The sequence below is a fragment of the Platalea leucorodia genome (assembly GCF_965183815.1).
Source record: "Platalea leucorodia genome assembly, chromosome: 3".
Lineage (NCBI taxonomy): Eukaryota > Metazoa > Chordata > Aves > Pelecaniformes > Threskiornithidae > Platalea > Platalea leucorodia.
The window spans coordinates 63,927,972-63,946,580 of NC_138825.1; the positions used below are offsets into that span (position 1 = coordinate 63,927,972).

Genomic DNA, 18,609 nt, shown 5'->3' on the forward strand with positions numbered 1-18,609 from the left:
TATAAATGCTTAGAAAACAGATTTCTGAAGTACTCTACTTCTCCCAGCTATTGCCCCATTAGATGCAATGTCCATCAATGCAATTAGCAGCAAGGATAAGAGAGGTGTAAGAGAAGATGGGATGAAAGTATAGGTACAAGAAATCTCAGCTGTGAAAAAAGGGTTCAGGAACAGAACTTTCAGATAATAACACACTGACAAGACACCATATGATGGCACAAAAGAAAAAATTATTTTTCTTTTTTTTGTTGTATATACTGCTTAGAAAAGTCCATAGGCTGCAAGGCACAGCGCATTTTGTGGGCTGGCAGCTGTAATCAAATTTTCTACAGCTCGAATTTTCTCACAGTGGTCAATTATACGCTTTACTTCTGTAACAACGACAGAGGTCTCTCTGCCTTGCTCCTATTGGGGAAAGTGACAATACTTAATAAGAACAGTTCATTATCAGACCAACTACACTGAAAGCACTGTATGTTCAAACCAATTCAGGTAAAATAGCAAACACTGGAGTCAGCAGGGTCAGTTTGTTTAACATGCAGATGTTACTTCCTTCATAAATGAGCAGAGTGCTATCAGCACAATGGCTACGCCATAGCAACAACCCTCTCAACTTTTTCCTAGTACCCGAGATCTAAGATAAACAGCTTATTTTGCAGGAGAGAGGACGAAAAGACCATCTCAGCATTTTCATCCTCCCACATTCGTTCATAAGAAGGCAAGGAAACAAATCTTGTTGTTTCTAAGTAATAGTGGTAGCCTTCCTTACCACACTAGCTCTCTACTAACTCTTGAAAGACAGATGCTCATAACTGAAAACTAAGATTAAAGGAGACAACTTCAGATCTAAATGAATAAAAACTGAGCAAAGACTTTCTGATCAGTGTAAAAAATAGTAGGACAATTTGGTGTTTGTTGTATGGAGTCATGTTTGCAAGAAGTCAGAAGCAGTATAGAGTTTAGGAGTACTGTAACTTAGTTGAAGTTCCACAGGCTGTCTGGGACCTTTGTTTTTTTGATATAAAAATAATTACTAATGAAAGTCCAAAAAAACGTACAGTCTCAGGACTGAGAACCACTGATGACAAGTTAATGATAGTTCTCATACCAGCTTTGCAGTCCAAAGTGAAAAACACTATCTATAGCCCAGCTTCCAAAACTAGCATGGTGACAACAATATTTTGCTCAGAGTGAACTTCCATCGCGTTCTGAAGACTCAAAGCGCAATGCAGGTTTTCTAACACAGTGTTTACCCCAGCAGGACAACTGTACAGCAAAACGAAGATGCATTGCCAGCACAAATAAGTGTGCTTGCATTACTTCAATTGGCAGCATGAACTTCAACAGTGGGCCAGACAACCACATACACTTTCCAGGTCCATTACAGGTTTGTACAGCCTGTACAATCAGAGGTGTGCCACTTAGACAGAACTGCCTTTTTTACCCATATTACGTACATTAAAACTAGCGCTTAGAACTGCAGTCACATCTGCACTGACCATAGACACCCTGCAACCTATATGAGTGCATTGTCTTAAACTTTTTTCCACTGGAAATGTTGAAAGTATACCTTTTCCCTCATTTCTTGATAGTTTCTTATTTGTTTTACATGTACTTCACATGCAATTCATAAGCTGCATGTACATTGCAAGTGACTGCTTATTCTAAACAAGCCATTATGTGAAGAGAAAAAGCCTGTCATCCTATGGATTTTGTACTTTGTACCACCCACAGCAATACCATAGAATCACAGAATGCTTTGGGATGGAACGTACCTTTAAAAGTCATCTAGTCCACCCCCCCTGCAATTGGCAGGGCCATCTTCAACTAGATCAGGTTGCTCAGAGCCCCATCCAGCCTGGCCTTGAACGTTTCCAAGGATAGGGCATCTACCACCTCTCTGGGCAACCCGTTCCAGTGTTTCACTACCCTCACTGTAAAAAATTTCTTCCTTATATCTAGTCTGAGATCTATCTTGCTACATACATCTCCTGGGCTTCCCTACCAAAACACTTTTACCAACCCCCAATATAGTTTCTTCTACCTATCTTCCACCATGTCCTCCTCCCCTCTCTACCCTTACCTCCTACCCTGCACCTTCACCACTGACTGGGAAAAAAAAAGGCAGCAAGTATCCTTTCAGGTTCCAGTGTCTGTACAAGGCAGTACAATGCATGTGCTGTGGCAGCCTGTTGCTGCATGCTGAGGAGCTAGCAGATCAGCAAGCAGATTAGACAGGTGGTGAATTCATGCTACATCTTTTGCCTTCCTTAAGGTAATAGTTGGGATTTCCCTCTCTTGTCTGCTCATGAGTTTCCATTAAATTTGTACAAGCTTAGTAAATTTAGACTACAACTTTCCTGTCAAATCTCATTAAGTTTCCAATAGGTTTAAAAGTTACTTCAGGAAACGATTCAGGGGAAGTGCACAGATAGATGGAAGCAAAAAGAACACAACTCCTCAAGTCCACTTTCTTCTGGGGAACAACAACAAAAAATTATAAATATTTATGCATAAAAGCTTTACTGCTGCTCTTAGGTCTCAAATACAGGATGTCTTCATACAGTGTATTTTTAGGTGGGTGTGAATCAGCTACTTAGAGGCTGCTTTCCATAAACTCCCACTCAACGACTAATGCCACCATGCACATGCAAGCACATCAGGCCGAAGTCACAGTACCATGCGGATGCACACAACCAAGAAGTTTTCAAGAGCAACCCAGAACTCAGTGTTAGTTTACTACACACGTATCACACAATTTATTCTCCTGCTCCCATTCTCTGATCCCTGTGCAAAGATAGCTACCTGTAAAAGTTCTTCCTGCAAAGCAGAAAAACTTCTGTCTAAGCAGAACTTAGCGTCAAGCTACTTTTGGATACAGGCCAATCAGGGAAATGTTGTTACTCCAGGCATTAACTGGGGACATCTAACTATTTCCACAATAATATCCTTAAGAGATTATTTCATTACAGTTCCAGTAAAGTATCAACATCATGAAGCTGCTCAGGTATAGAAGAAAGCCTTTATTGAAAGTATTATCTTCCATAAGCATCAAAGAAAAGAGGAAGAATTGCTTGAGAGCCAAATCAAATGGAAGGGGATCCAAAAAAGTAATTCTGAAATAGGTTTTACTTTTGAGTTTGCTCCAGTAGCACAGTTCTTTCCTAAGGACTCAACTTACATGCTGTATTTTGAAGTAATTCTTGCTGAAATGCTAACTTCTTAGTTTACTTCCTACGTACTGTATGAGAAAACAAAGCACACCACTTACACGTTTATGACCGTACTCTAATAGAACTGCATATGCACCACTGTTTTTCCTTATTACACAGGTGAGTTGATGTCCTAACTATGAAATCCCATACAAACATTTTTCTGTAAGGTAAATGGCAGATTGCAAGTTATGTTTGTTTCAGTTCTTCTGCCACAATATAACAGAATAACTTTTAAGAACAACTAGTTACTAGCCTTCATAGTATCCCTTCTGCTTTTGAAGATCTTCAAATTTGCAAAACTTACCAGTAACTTTAGTATTTTCCTCCAAACAATGATTTGAGAATAACTCTCATCATGTGCTTGAAGCCAACCTGGGAATGTATTTGTATCATCATTCTATTGAGGTATCAATCAAAGATCCTAAACCAGAAACAGAGCACCCTGAAAAACAGGGCATGCTCACAAAACGAAGGTATTTCTTGTCACTAAAAAGTTCAATCTGATTTAAGAAATGGAAGTGAGAAACTCCAGGTAGGCAAGTACATGCCTCCTTTAGTACTTTTAGCTTAAATCAATACAAGGTGCAGCCCAAGAAGCAGCACCATGTGCTACTCTAATCTTGAAGGATGAAGACATGAGCCTATACGGGCTGGTTGGCGTACAAGAGTAACAACTTTGTTGCTGCTGATACGGAGTTATGTAAATGTAGTTATGAGAGTGAAGTTACCCAGCTTACTCTTTGCTCCCTGATTTCTCCCCAGAACACGAATTAACTAAAAGGGCATACAGACCCCTAACTTAGGCACATATATGGTGTCATCAGATCTTCTAGATATTCCCCATCCTTTAGTATCATAATTCTAGACTGGAGCTTCAGTTCACTTTGACACATGCCCCACTCTTCATCAAGTACTGTGAAAGGTCGGTTGGCTAAAAATGGGTAAGTCAGATACCTGAGAAATACAGAAGTGGGTGTCACTAACGTACAGATAATACTGTAGGTATGTGTCGTCTCTCTGAATACTTCTGTTTCCTCATCTGTCCACAAGCAAACCCTAAATTTGCCTTTCAGACAGGCAGGATACATTTTGTAGAGAAAGATTTAAATGTATTTGTATGACAAACAAAAATAGATAGCTTCATAACCAAAAAACAAAAAGGGGTTATTTAGAAAAAAAAAAGATGCACTTTCTGTAAGAAAAAATATTCAGATGCTGCTACAGTTAAATATTCAAGTATAAATACTTGAAGGTTTTAATTACAAATACATAACACTTATACAGACCTGTTTATTAAGAGAAATGAAAAAGTAATACAAATATCCCTTTGCTATATTCAACAACATTACAGTGCTATTCGTAGCACCATAAAATTTGTTTTCATCGATAAAAGATATTAATCTATTTATGAGGTTGAATCCTTTGATGAGTAGCTCCTGCTGCCAAACTTTCCTAGTTTTAAGAGAAATTCCGTCTGATAATACTTATTTCAAAGAAAAGTAGCATGTGCAGGCAGGAAAATGCCAGTGAATTTTAAAAAAAATACAAGAACCTGGACATTCTTTTATATATCAAAATTTTTACCATGAAATTGTAATTCTTGTTTTAATCCAAAAAGGAAACATGTAAGAGAACAGATGCACTTTACACTGGTGTATGAGTGGTTTTGACTAACTCTATAGCTGCAACAAACAGTTAAATCATAATTGAAAAGTACAATCAGTTTTGAATTTTGTTAGTTTCATCAGATGTAATGCCCAAAGCTCTGACCACCACTACCAACTCTGCTATCAAGGAGACTTTTTATAATGAAGCAGGAGCTATCATCAACTGAAACATTCAAATTAACAAGTTCTTCTATTGCAGAGTTATCAGTTTCACACTGGAAGCCACCAGTGACAAGCATTTTGATCAGCGGGAAGATATTCTCCATTGGGGGCGGGGGGGGGGAAGGAGGGCAAATGAGCGAACACCCACCTTTTCACCTTGAAGAAAAAAAACCAAACAAAAAAACAAACAAAAAAGACAACAAGGATAATTAACTGAAGTGACAAACAGTTTCTTTTATGCGCAGCATTATTCCAGAAGTTCTCAAGATTTCTTTGTGATCTGAGTTACTGAACTTGTACACAGTGGTGGAGAGCTGGAGATAGTGGTTTACCTTAAAGTGTCTTGCAGAGATGATGTCTAGTACAGTACAACTTTCAACAAAAATTGCCTTTTTGTCTCAGAGGCAAGCTTCTGTGAATACATTTCATGATCTGGCCTGATACCAGCTTAATGAAGTTCTACAATTTATCAGATCTTCTGTTCAAATTTTGGTGAGCACTGCCTGTGCCTAATGCACCAAGATTTTTTTTTTATACTGAAGAGAGTCCAAAATTATGAAACAGTGATTCCAGTAAGAGATGACACTGATGTTCTTTCAAACTGAATTTTTATAGAGATAAGGTTTAAGAACATGCATGCAGACCTAAATAAGTCCTGGAAATGTTACAGTACTTCGTGCATTTCCTGGCATTTAATGATTCATTTGTGTTAAAACTGCTCTTTAATTAACCTACATTCTTCCTGAACTCCTCCAAAGAGTAAGGAAGTGGTATAGAAAAAATTTGTCTCAATGAGGCATTTAGTAGACGTTAAATCCAAATCATTACACCCAAGTATGTAAAAACTCAAGTTCAAATCTACACCCTCTTTTTCTTAGCCCCCAACATGAAGTTGGCATGTGAACTAGTTTTCTTTTCAATAGCTTGGCTATAGTATACACATACAATCATTATACTATTTGCAAAGAATGAAGCTAAGCGTTGTTAACTTTGCTTTCAACCTACTGTCTTTTGCTTTTAGATAGCCAGTTGTGATGATGTGCCAAACTAGCTGTCCTACCTGAAACAAACAAAAACCCTGCCTCTTACATGGCAGTTCGGTAATCTTATTTAAGATTTGCGTGCGTTTGGTTAGACTATAAAGCTTCAGTAACATTTAAGATTACACAGCTTAAACAGCAAGCTATGCTGTATCCAGTTAACTACTATATGTTAATGTTTATAGACAATTCTGAGCTTCAAACAGAAATGTTACAGAAAATAAAAGAACAATATCATAAACTAAGCTGTTATTAAAGTAACACTGCTTGTATCAATGAATCTGTTTTTAAATGACTGCCATACCATACTGTTCTATGAATTACTATCAAATATGGCTAAAAAGTCACAGGCCTTGAGTAGAATCATAGAATCGTTAAGGTTGGAAAAGACCCTTAAGATCATCGAGTCCAACCGTTAACCTATCACTACCAAGTCCACCACTATACCATGTCCTCGAGGATTAAACAAGATCCAAAATTAATACCATGTACTGGAATCCCTACTTCTCTTCCACCTTTTATATATTTATCAATTTTCTATATTTTTGTTATAAAATTGAAATGTATGTATGTGTGTGTATATAGTCATGTCCACACATACACACGTGTATGGTGCATCCAGTCAAACTCTGACCATTTCTAAGTGAACTCTGCTTCTTACTGTGAGCTACTGTAAATGACAGTACAGGATATGTGGCAGAGGTACAACACAGTCATCATATTATATCCTTTAAAAGAGATGTTCCCAAAGTGTTGTGGTAACAAGTTTCCTGCATTATACAGAATATTTTGCTTGTGCCACCTTTTCCAAAGACTTTCACCTGGCCGTCTCTGTTGTTTGTTCAATCATGCCAAACCCAGCAACTAATAGTTTTAGAAACTGCTAAAACTGTGTATTTCATCTCTTCAACCCCGCCCTCTGTCCCTAGTCACAACAAGTAATTGTTTGGACAGAAAAATAATGCCTAGAGTGGCATTTTGTGAAAAGGTCCTCAAGCTCTGCATTTACAGACACCCTGGTATATGAGCTAGGAGCTCTCCTTGTCTTTACTGACAGTTTCCACATATGAAAATGTCAGAGCTGAAATTGCACTAGATTTTGGTACTGCATGAAGCGCATTAGTGCCAAACCTGAAGGATATATAGTTGGTGTCAAAAGTGGGAAGAGCATGACAACACAATCAAGTCACTTCAATGCATCAGCATGCTGATTATTAGTCTTATTGCTCAGACAAGGCCACTGGAAGAAACCAATTACCACTTTTTATTTTAGACCTAGAAACCTTTTGAGAAATTATATGCTGCAAACCAGAATCATAGAATCATAGAATTGTTAAGGTTGGAAAAGACCCTTAAGATCATTGAGTCCAACCGTTAACATATCACTGCCAAGTCCACCACTAAACCATGTCCTCGGACTAAACCATGTCCAGCTGGCACTGCATCAGTAAAGGATGTTAAGCAAGATCCCATAAATAGCCTTCCACAGACCACTGTGCAGTATTCTATGAGAACTGCATTTTAAACATAAATAAAATTACACACTTTATACAAGACAGAATGCTGGTACAGCAGTATAGAAAGTTATATACATATGGACATCACAGCACTTACACTGTCAGGCTCCTGGCACCAACCACATGACAGCGGATATCACTAGCAAGGCACTACCCCTTATTGCAGTAAGCAAAAGAATAACAATTAACATGAACTTATGAAAGGTTCTCAAGCACTTAAGTCCTTTACTGAAATAACAACATGCCTGTGGGGGACAGGAGTGTTACGTACATTCACCATCCAGTTCTAATCTACAAGAGAGAGGCACAATTTTTGAAAGGAACAAGCCCATGTAGGGACTGAAAATTTAAGGGAGTGACTGAAGCCTCTCTTTCCTGAGGAGCCTTTATCCATCGCAGCACTCCAGTCTTGTGAGTGGTCCCACCATCTCTCTCTAATTCCCAAGAGACCATAGCTCTGCTGCCACACATGGACTTCTAATTCCCCATTTGCCTCCTCTGCTATATACAGGTTTCAGGTTCCTTTCACAGGGAAAGTGCAAAAGCCTCTGGCATTATGCTATTCCCCACACTCTTCTCTGATCCTTGTGCTTTCACTTCTCTTCAGGTTATGGTCACTCTGCCCTGATATCTGTAGTTTAAAACACTCCTCACTGGGTTAGCAAGCCTGTTGGCAAAGATGCTCTTGCTCTACTTTGTCAGACGGATCTTATGCCCGCCTCACAGTACCCAATCGCTTAAAAGAGAATCCTATGGTTGTAAAAGACAAAGCCCTGCTTGTCACACCTGCTATGCGGCCAAGTGTTGACTTGCTGGAGATGTCTTTTCCTACCCGAACCTTTCTCCTTCACTGTCAGGATCAAGGAAAATGCCACCTGGGCCCCCAATGCCATGTAGCCACTCTTGATATATTCATAGTCACCTCTTTCAGTAACACGAGAACCCACACAGGTAAGTGGGAAAAGGCAGTGTTGTGAATCTTGACAAACCCTAGCAGTCTCTCCACAACCTCCTGGACCTCAACCCCAGGGAGGCAGCAAAACCTTCCAAGACATCAGGTTGGGTTGGCAGACAGATACTTCAGGAGGCAGCCTCCAGTGACTATGCACATTTTTCTTTTGGTGCAGACACTTGATTCAGGCTCAGCTGACTCTGACACCTCCCCAGACTGAGCTTGTCTTGCTCACCCATTTCCAGGGCACTAGATCTGTTCTCTAGCTCCAACTTGTGTTGCCAGAAGTCACAAGTTTCCAGACTCCCCCATCATCGGAATCTTTATCCTTATCCTCTACTGCTTGAAGCATAGTCTCTAGCTGTCCCTCCTTCCTTGCACTGTGGGATTTGGGCTCCCACCTCTGAAGGGTATCTGTGAAGACCCCGTCAATCTTGCATTCACTATCCTTGATCGTACACAGTCTGCTCATCTCCTCCTGCAGCTCCTTCACATCAGCTCCTCAAAGAGAACACATCTCCCACAGGCGAGGCCACCGTCACCCCCAGCCCCAGGAAGAGGCACCAGGCACTCCCTGCAGCCTAAGACCTGGAAGGCAACATCCTCTCTAGTGCTATCGAGGTTGAGGACTCACATGTGCCAAGGACACAGCTGTCTCCCTATGGAACGTCACCGTTGTCACTGTACAGTCTCAAGCAGTCCCACACCATCTATAGCAGAGCTTCGGAGCCCCTTTGCACCCCTGCATGCTTCTGTTAGCTGCATTCTGGGAGCTGCAACCAAGAGCTTGGATGAAAACAAGAGTATTCCAGCTATACCCCTCTTCCAGTAAGATTTTTGAAAATATACAAAATTCCTACAATGCTTAACACACTAACTTCATGATGCAACTTTATATGATGTTATGGCACAACACTATACAGATTTATGATTTAGAAACATGTACAGGCACTGAGAGTTAGTGAGGTTTCCCTTAGGAAACAGAACCTTTCTGTGCCTGGTGTCAGACCACTTAGGACACAACCAGAAGTGACATTAGTTGGGATGATTTGGGTGAGCGGGATAACTTTGCAGTCATTTGTGGAGGCAAGAGAGCTTCTCCCATTTCTAAATGTGCTGCCTACTATATTCAGTCCATGTTATACAGTTAAAATGTAGATGAAAGAATGTGATTGAAATATTCAGGAATGTACTTCATAGTGTATTGACTTATAACACTGTATCTTAGAGAAGCCCTAATATGAAGTCAAACTTCTTTAGGACTTTTAATCAGCTTTAAATGAGCTGTACTATAAAATCCTCAGCAGTATCAGATATACTGGGCAGCCAAGGGAACTTGCAGAAATACTGTCTAAAGAACTTCAGCATACACACTGTGGAACAATACTAAAGCTTCCTCAGATACTGGTAGGACAAAAACTGTTCATAAAAAGCTTAAATAAGAATATGTCACAGAAACATAAGAAGTCACCCACCTACATTCATTTAAGAGGTTATTTACCTTCTTATCAGACACTATCACAGCCGGACGCAACTATGTTCAGCAGAATGATGTGAAAAGGATTACAGAAAGCATCTATCAGAGCAGATACCATTCAGAAGAGTGACTGAGCTAGCCTTTAAGCGAAGAACCCGTGCTTTTTCAACATAGCTTATGAAGAGAGAAAATACCTGACAGCAACATTAACTGCACTTCAGTACGTCCACTCTAGAACTGTTTTCTATAGCAAGCCACATTATAATAGATTATCTTTCCATTTTTATCCAATTAAAAAAATACTGTACCTCACAGTAAAATCGTAGGAGCAAGAGGCCAATAAGGTTGCATGGAATGGTGAAAACTGCAAGAAAACAAAACAGAACAACTTTTAAAGTAAAAACATCGTGAACATATAGAGACTTACTAGAAGTAGAAAGTTACCCAAGTTTAACTGTCTAAACTGTCTTGGTAGGTACCACATCATGCTGCAACAAAACAGACTACATCAACAAATTTCCCCACCATGCTTGTAATTACAAGGAATGCTCTATGGGATCCTGGTTTGGTTTGGTTTGATTTCATTACAGCAGCGCCAAACAAGCCTGTTGTGAAGTTAAGAAGTTTTAGGACAGTCATATAAACGGTCATGAAATTCTGCTTTTGGCTGACAAGCCAAGTATCATCTCATTATATAAAGCAAGTTTCAGAAAAGCTATGTGACCAGTTTATTATTTTCAGAGACAGAAAATACTGCAGAGAACGTAAAATACATTACTGTCATCAATTCCATGTTCTAAAATTTTGAAATTGTTTACAGAAATGGGAAAATTGGAGACAAGTTGAAAAACTGAAGGCAGTATAACGTCACTTCATAATTTCCCCCTCTCCTGCAGGGCATTTGATGGGACACACTATTCTACGGACTCTGGCACACAGGTCTAGGAACTGCAGCAATAAGGATGCAGTTAGGCGAAAATTTTCACCTCGGCTCCAGCTTTTTGGCAACCCTCAGTTTCCAACTATTTTAAGGTCTGTATTTCTCAACAGGAAATACACAAGTCATTGACATAACTTCAGTTTGAATGCAGGTCCCCCACATCATGGTTCATAGATAAGATTCTTCCTGCAAGACATCCAATAATATTCACAGCTACTACAAAGTCAAAAGTTAAGCCTGGGCTATCGCCACAACTGCCCTACTTGCCAAGAGAGCGGTGTATGTTGTTGCCTGCTGAACTCTGCTGACAGAGTTCTCTTCACTATAGCAGAATTGAGGGATGTGCACGCTTGAACTTTAACCTCCCCAGATTTCCTACAATTTTTCTGGAGGGGGAAAAAAAAAAAAATCTCAACAAAACATCTTTTTCTTCTGCACCTCAGCAATATGAATAATAAAAGGGAAGAAGTCTGATGGGCAGCAAAAACCAATAGCACATTTCCCACATGCCCCCTTTGCATCTCTGTCCACATATTTTCAGATGAAGCAAAAACATCTTGTCAAAGCTGAAAAGCTTTGTCATTAACCTTAAGTATCCTAGAAACCTACCTAAGCAAACTCTATCAAAATACTTAGCAGAGTGCTACACATAAAAGTTGAAAGAATTTGCGTAATGTCCTTCTGCTACAAAGAGAAGAGAATATTTTAAAATTCTGTTCCACTTAACTGTAAGATACTAGAATTTTATCATCTGAACAGTTGTTGTCCTGGCTTCAGCTGGGATAGAGTTAATTTTCTTCTTAGTAGCTGGTAGAGTGCTGTGTTTTGGATTTAGGATGAGGATAATGTTGATAACGCACTGGTGTTTTGGTTCTTGCTGAGCAGAGTTTACCCCAGTCAAGGACTTTTCAGCTTCTTGTGCTCTGCCAGGTGCATAAGAAGCTGGAAGGGAGCACAGCCAGGACAGCTGGCCCAGACTGGCCCAAGGGCCATGCCATACCCTACGGCATCATGCTCAGTATATCAGCTGGGGGAAGAAGGAGGAAGGGGGGGACGTTCGGAGTGATGCCATTTGTCTTCCCAAGTAACCGTTACGTGTGATGGAGCCCTGCTTTCCTGAGGATGGCTGAACACCTGCCTGCCCATGGGAAGTAGTGAATGAATTCCTTGCTTTGCTTTGCTTGCGCGTGCAGCTTTTGCTTTACCTATTAAACTGTCTTTATCTCAACCCATGAGTTTTCTCACTTTTACTCTTCCGATTCTCTCCCCCATCTCACCGGGGGGGAGTGAGCGAGCGGCTGTGTGGTGCTGAGTTGCCGGCTGGGGTTAAACCACGACAGTTGTATATAGACAGAAAAGACCAACATATCATCCAGCCTGACCTCCAATATTTCTCAGATCATTCATCCAAGTATCTTTTTAGCTAAACTCAAAAACAATAACTACATTTCAGTATAAGAGATTGAAGCCAGCCAGGAATATGAAACAGCCAAATGCACCAATGTCAAAAACTCCTGAAAAGGGCTCCAGACAACCTCAGTGTGCTGATAACGCCATGTACTGCAGTGAAAGACAACAAGAAATCTGCAGGAATCCTGACAGTATCGTGTTGGGTAGAATTCCTTGCCAGCCTCACATCTGACAGTCAACACAACCCTGAACAATTGAACAGAATACAAAAGACAGACAACTTAAGAGTGTGATTTCATGGTTGGTTTAAGCTAATTTAACAGTGCACTGCTGCCAAGACTCGTGGCCTTCCCTTTCCTTTCCACTTCAGGCTGTGTGCTCCTGCCCCGCTCCTTTATGTCAGGGCTTGCAATTGTGTGGTTGAGCAACAGAGACAGCTTAGTGATCCAGACAGAAACTAGTCGCTTTTAGGGACAGGATTTTCAGTCAGAGCAACCAGCTGAGCCAGCTTGCTGCACAGCTTTATAAGTGCTAGTGTCAGCACAATGTAGGAGAAGGGATATCAGTAGGGACAGCTGTCTCTATTTAGGTACCATCCTGGTGTCTCTCTCCATTTAGTGTGACTGGTGAGTTATACCATGCAAGCGTAGATACGCTGCACCACATTCTCATATCTTACATCCAACAGGGACCATGTCTATCTTGAAATGGAAGCTATAAAAGCCTGCTAAGATGAAACAAAACTCATGTACTCTCACATACCTCTCCTTTGCACATGCATGCATATACAGCCTCCCCACCATCTCCTTAAAGCCACGTGGTGAACTGATCTCAGAGGTTGGCGCAAGGAAAGTTCTACTGCTGGCCAACTCCTTTCAAAGCATTTTAAGGCATTTAATCATTTCAAGGCATTTTAAGAAAACAGGGAGTATGATGGGCCATAAAATGGAAACTCAGATGAGACGGTGTAAGAATATAAAAGATACCTACCTGGTCAAGCCAACAGTCTTTGAGCCCAGTGCTCTATGTTTACATGGCATCTTCTGTGTTTTAGTTTGTACCAATTGCCTCTTGTCCTCTCATTAGATACCACTGAGAAGAGTCAGGCTTTGTCGTCTCTGTTTCCCCCAATCATTCATTCACAGTGATAAGATCCTCCCTAAGCCTTCTCTTTGCCATGCTAAACAAATCCCAGCTCTCTCAGCTCTCTCCTGGTAGGACAGAGGCTGCAGTCTCTTCATGTTCTTTGTGGCCCTTTGCTGGATTTACTCCAGTATGTCCATGTCTCCGTTGTATTGGGAAGCCCAGAACTGGACCCAGCACTCCACATGTAGTCTCACTGGTGCGGTGAGTAGCGGGGAAGGATCACTTCCCTCAGCCTGCTGGCAACGCTCTTCCTAATGCAGCTCAGGATGATCAAGAGTAGAGAAATCAGAGACGCTATCCCTGTCTAGCTCTTCTAGTATCTGTTTATTGACCAGCTGCTATCCATGAACCTGACGACACTGCCTGTCTATGCAACCTCTTGTGCAGAGAGCTAATTCAAGAAGTCTACCATCTGATGTGTAAAAGAAGTACTTCCATCTGTTTGTAGACCCGTCTTCTACTAGTTTCATCAAGTGTCCTTTAGTTCTATTATCACAGGTTATGGTGTATAACAGTTCTGCATTCACTTTCTCCATTTTATCATGAAGACAATGTGCTATGAATCCCTTAGTGGCAGAACTGTTTTTGAAAGATCCCACTAACTCTCAGAGAGTAAGAATATGACAGTCTGTATTGATTGATACTGTATTGATTCATCTGTCTTAATGGCTGTCAAATTGGAGTTGCAAAATGATCTTGTTTAAAAAACAAGAAAAAACAAAAGTCTAACACCACTGCTAATGTTCTTCTGCTATGAAGAACATTTCACAGAGCCAGATTAGAGAATGGTCATGCAGGAATTAAATCAGAAAAAAAGTCTGGACAGCTACCACCAGTGGGGATAGCAGGCAAGGGTAGCTGGGATAAGGAGGAGCGGGAGCTTCTCAGGCTGTCTGGCCACAAACAGGATTTGCGATACGGAACAACTCCCCGAGTCACATCCTTTTCTGACAAATTACAGGCTAAGTGCAGTAACTTTTAAAGTTGTTAGAAACACATCAAAAATTTCAAGGGCATGGGAAGCAAAATACTCACCCAGGATAATTTTTTTCTGCCAGTTCAGACTTCCTAGAAAATATTAATAAACATACCTGTTCCTGAAAGGCTTTAAAAGGATCAGGTATTATCTGACTAATATAAAAAAAATAACAAGCACTGACTAATATGAAAAATACATCATTGTGCATCTAGAAGAAATTCCTATTGGTGGGTGATCTACTAGTACACAGATCCAGTATGGTCACCTGTAGCCCTTCATGAATAAAGTTTCAAAATCTCTTTGAACATATTAACATTTTCTTTGTATACACAAAAATACACATTCACAACAAGTTCTGTACCTTGCCTTATGTGAATATTGACCCTTTATATGGAAAGAAAAGGGCACAGCACCATTTAAAAAAATGAATAAGGGAAAGTATTTTCTCTATCTCAAACTTCCCATATAACTTAGCTGAAGTAAACCTCCCAGCCCTCTCTCAAGCTCTTGAACACTCCTCATGGAAATATATTGACTTTGAAGATGTCATTTACTTTGAAATCCCAGCAATCTGCTAAACATCAAAATGTTTTGCAGTGCTACACTGAAGGTTTCCAAGAACAGTCACTGTAGCATCTAACATCTTCAACACCTGTTGTTTTTTTCCTAGTTATTAGACAATAAAAAACATTACTGCTTTCCAGTAAAAATTTGTGTAGCAATTCAGTGGTGGTCAATGGGGAATAAAATACAACTTACTTTTACTCTTCTGATAGCATAGGTATGACCAAGCAAGATGAACACTGGCTGCCGGATGTTCCGCAAATCCCAGCCTTTCAAGCTACAGTCAACTGCACCAGTTACCAGCAAGTTCTGATGATTTGATAGAACACAGATATATCAGGACAATTTAATTATTAAATTGCAGTGATGCATATGCTGGCTACAAAAGTTAGATAAATCAAACAATACAGATGAATAAATCATAAATAAGGTCTCCAGTGTGTAAATTAAAGAGAACAGAGAAACACAAACTGTTTCTCCACTATGGACTATTCTGTCCCCTATACAAAAGAATAAGCAAAGCCTCTGATCTACTTGGGCCATCTATCTGTTGGAACAATGCTCTTCTGAAGATGTAGTAGCAAATGAGAGCAACAAAGCAACTAGACCCGTTTTTACAAAGAGAAGATGCATTAATGTTGCAGTAAAAAAACCCACTATTTAATGAGAGTCATTCAATTAGGAAAAGAGGTGGACAAACAGGTTTATACCTCATCATATTTGCACCAGTCACAGCTCAAGATCTCGGCCTGGTGGGCCGGTATCACAAGTTTGACTCCAGGGGCTTTCACATCCCAAACTCTTAAAGTCTGGTCACCTGAAACAAAGAGAAATTGATTCAACATTGTTTAATCCGTTACGGGATGCAGTTAATCCACTAGTATTTAGTAGACAACTGTTTCTTAGCTGTGTAAAATACAAACTATTATATGAGGACACTCATGCCAAATAAAGCAAGCACATTATAGACACAGAAGTCAGACTGATGCACAGAAGGAATCAGAACTTACTATTGCTCTTTCATTAGGAAAAAAAAACACCAAAAAACCCCCAAAACAAACCCAAAACAACCTTCGTTTTATTACTAACACTTTAATTATTTTTTAAAACTCTGATTTGATTAAAAGGAGATGGGGTAAAATACTTAAATAGCATTTAGTTAAAGTAGGAGCTTAAGGTCCATTTAAAAATGGACTTAGAAGACCAGAATCATGAAAAAACTTTCTCTGCAAGCCAGCTGAGAAAAAGTACCTAGGCACATGCTTTTGGCATGCAGAAAAGTGAACGGTATTTAAAATGCAACTTATCTCCAGATTCTTTCAATGAAAGGAAAATTTAAGACACATTACCTGTACTCATCATGTGCAAAACCTGCACAGTTACTCTCATTTATTGAAATATTGGAAGATAAAGTCATTCTGCTGTAACTGTTACACATATTAAAGGCAACGTCTGCTTTAACCTCGGAGCGCGCACACACACACCCCCCTGCACATGTGAGTGCACACATACACAGAAGTCTTCAGAGAGCAATGAAGGGGATCCAGCTTAACTTAAGAGCTGTGAATCACCTGAGCCTCTCTCTTTACCTTCAGCAATAAATTGTCTCCTACCCCTAAAGATCTTTAGCATTTGTGTAGACCCTTCTTACAAACTCAGTTCCTAATGGCTTACAAAGACATGGAAAACTGCATCAGTTGACAAGACAACCATGCTTTTCACTTTTTCTAATCGCGATTCTCTCATTAACCTTGAATATTTAGCTTTGCATCAGCAAAAATGGATTCTCCAGCTCATTTGTTTACAGAGAGAGAAAATTAATTAGAATTCATGATTATGCCTGTGTTCGTTCAAGAGACAAATGAAATCATTAGAAGCTGTATCCAAACACCCGTGATTTCTACAGAAAGCATGTATCAATACTACTTAAATTAAAAACCCACTGTTTTACCTTGCTACTGAAGAAATTACTAATGTTTCTTTACCAGAAACACTTCTGGAAATCCTCACATTGGTTACCATGAATAATTATGATTTTTGTGCTGTTTAGATACAAGCGTTTTGATGGTTTTAGTGCCCAGTTGGTCACTGGCCTTAAAAAATACAGTTGGGCACACAAAATCATAGCTCTTTTCAAGAAACTGGCTACAGTTCAAACAAAACCATCCCTAGAGCCACAACAACAATATTCCTATTGCACGAACTACCAGGCCCTGTAGACTTTGCAAAAAGACATAAAACGTTTGGAAAGTGTGAATACAAAAATGAAGCTAGAGAGAGCTTGGTTCCACTATGTGACACAAGACTGGCCTTATGAGTGTGGTACTACACAGATCACTGGAAGCTTTGCTCTGATGGTTGGTTGGCTTTTCCTCAGACTCCATGATTGTGAGAGATACAGTACTCTTGGTGGATAAATTCCCTACCTGTAAGGTGGGAAAAACACACGACTTCTCATGGTTTTCACTCCCCTCGCCTATTTTAATACTGTTAAGAGCAAGATTGCTGCTCAGTGTACGTATAGCACTCCTGACCATGACACCCTGTGGTCAGCTGAAGCCCCAAACGTCACTACAGTGCTTATAAAAAGGCGGCAACATATGGAGAGGAAGAAACATGACCAGCAGGGTCTTGGCAAAAAAAAGGTAGTATGCCCATCCACCCACCATTAGTCTTGCTAATCTGCTTGCCTGCAGAAGACAGATTTCAGTTTGAGTCTTAAGTCTTTCAGAGATATTATAATGGACTTCTTAAAAAGCTTTTATTTTAATTTCATCAGATAACATAAATTTGAAGGGGAAACACATATTTTACTACAGACAGGATCATTTTTCCCAAGCAAATAAATATATAAATCCAGGTGAACTAGAATGAACTGCTACAGAGATGGGCCACAGTAGCATTGTGAGGGCCAAAAACATTTGGAAAAGTAAGTTACTCAGCCAATAACAATTTTGATGCTAAATATACAATTGCCCCAATTATTTCTTTTTTAATAGAAAATGCTGATGCACAAGAAAAAGAGTTATTTTCCTTTTTTTTTTTTCCCCTACGTCTTTGAAAATGCTAGACTTAGCTGTTATTAATTCTGGCTGGCACTATTTGTGAAATGTTTTTAATGGAGTAACATAACATGCAAGTGAACCTTTCTGTGAATAGAACAGACTGAATTAAAGCCAAAGGCAAATCCAATTTTTCCATTTAAGCTGTAAGCGGAAGAATCAGATTAATTTAAAAAAAAGCTGATAAACAGTGTAACCCTGACACGTTACACATTTTAACAAACTTTTTTTTTACCTCAAACATCTTTCCATGACCTCACAATATATATCTAATTTATTACATCTCATTTCAACAAAAATTGCTGTTAAAAATTTTGGAATTTCCACATTTCCATGATTCCTTCAAATCTGCATTACAAAGGATGCATTTCTTCCATATGGTAAAGCAGAAGTAGGATAATAATAATAGAAAGTATAAGTAAAGCACACCTAATACAATCATACTCACTAACAGCCACTTCCAGTCGGCCTCCCAAAG

The 18,609-nt window shown here is 39.7% G+C and overlaps 1 protein-coding gene across 5 annotated transcripts in view; it reads right to left on the minus strand.

Annotated features, from left to right (window-relative positions):
* PEX7 (peroxisomal biogenesis factor 7) overlaps positions 1-18,609 on the minus strand; it is a 49,150-nt gene that overhangs the window by 14,843 nt on the left and 15,698 nt on the right. For 4 of the 5 annotated variants that reach the window (XR_014227673.1, XM_082306968.1, XM_082306967.1 and 1 more), the window contains 3 exons: positions 15,780-15,886; positions 15,265-15,378; positions 10,339-10,394 (listed from right to left, as the gene is read on the minus strand). Coding sequence is in view for 3 of the 5 variants with exons in the window: in XM_082306968.1 (XP_082163094.1) it covers positions 10,339-10,394; positions 15,265-15,378; positions 15,780-15,886 (277 nt within the window). In the remaining 2 variants the exon portion in view is untranslated. Of the gene's footprint in view, positions 1-10,338; positions 10,395-13,370; positions 13,778-15,264; positions 15,379-15,779; positions 15,887-18,609 lie in introns of all 5 variants that reach the window. The other variant, XR_014227674.1, reaches the window with a different exon arrangement.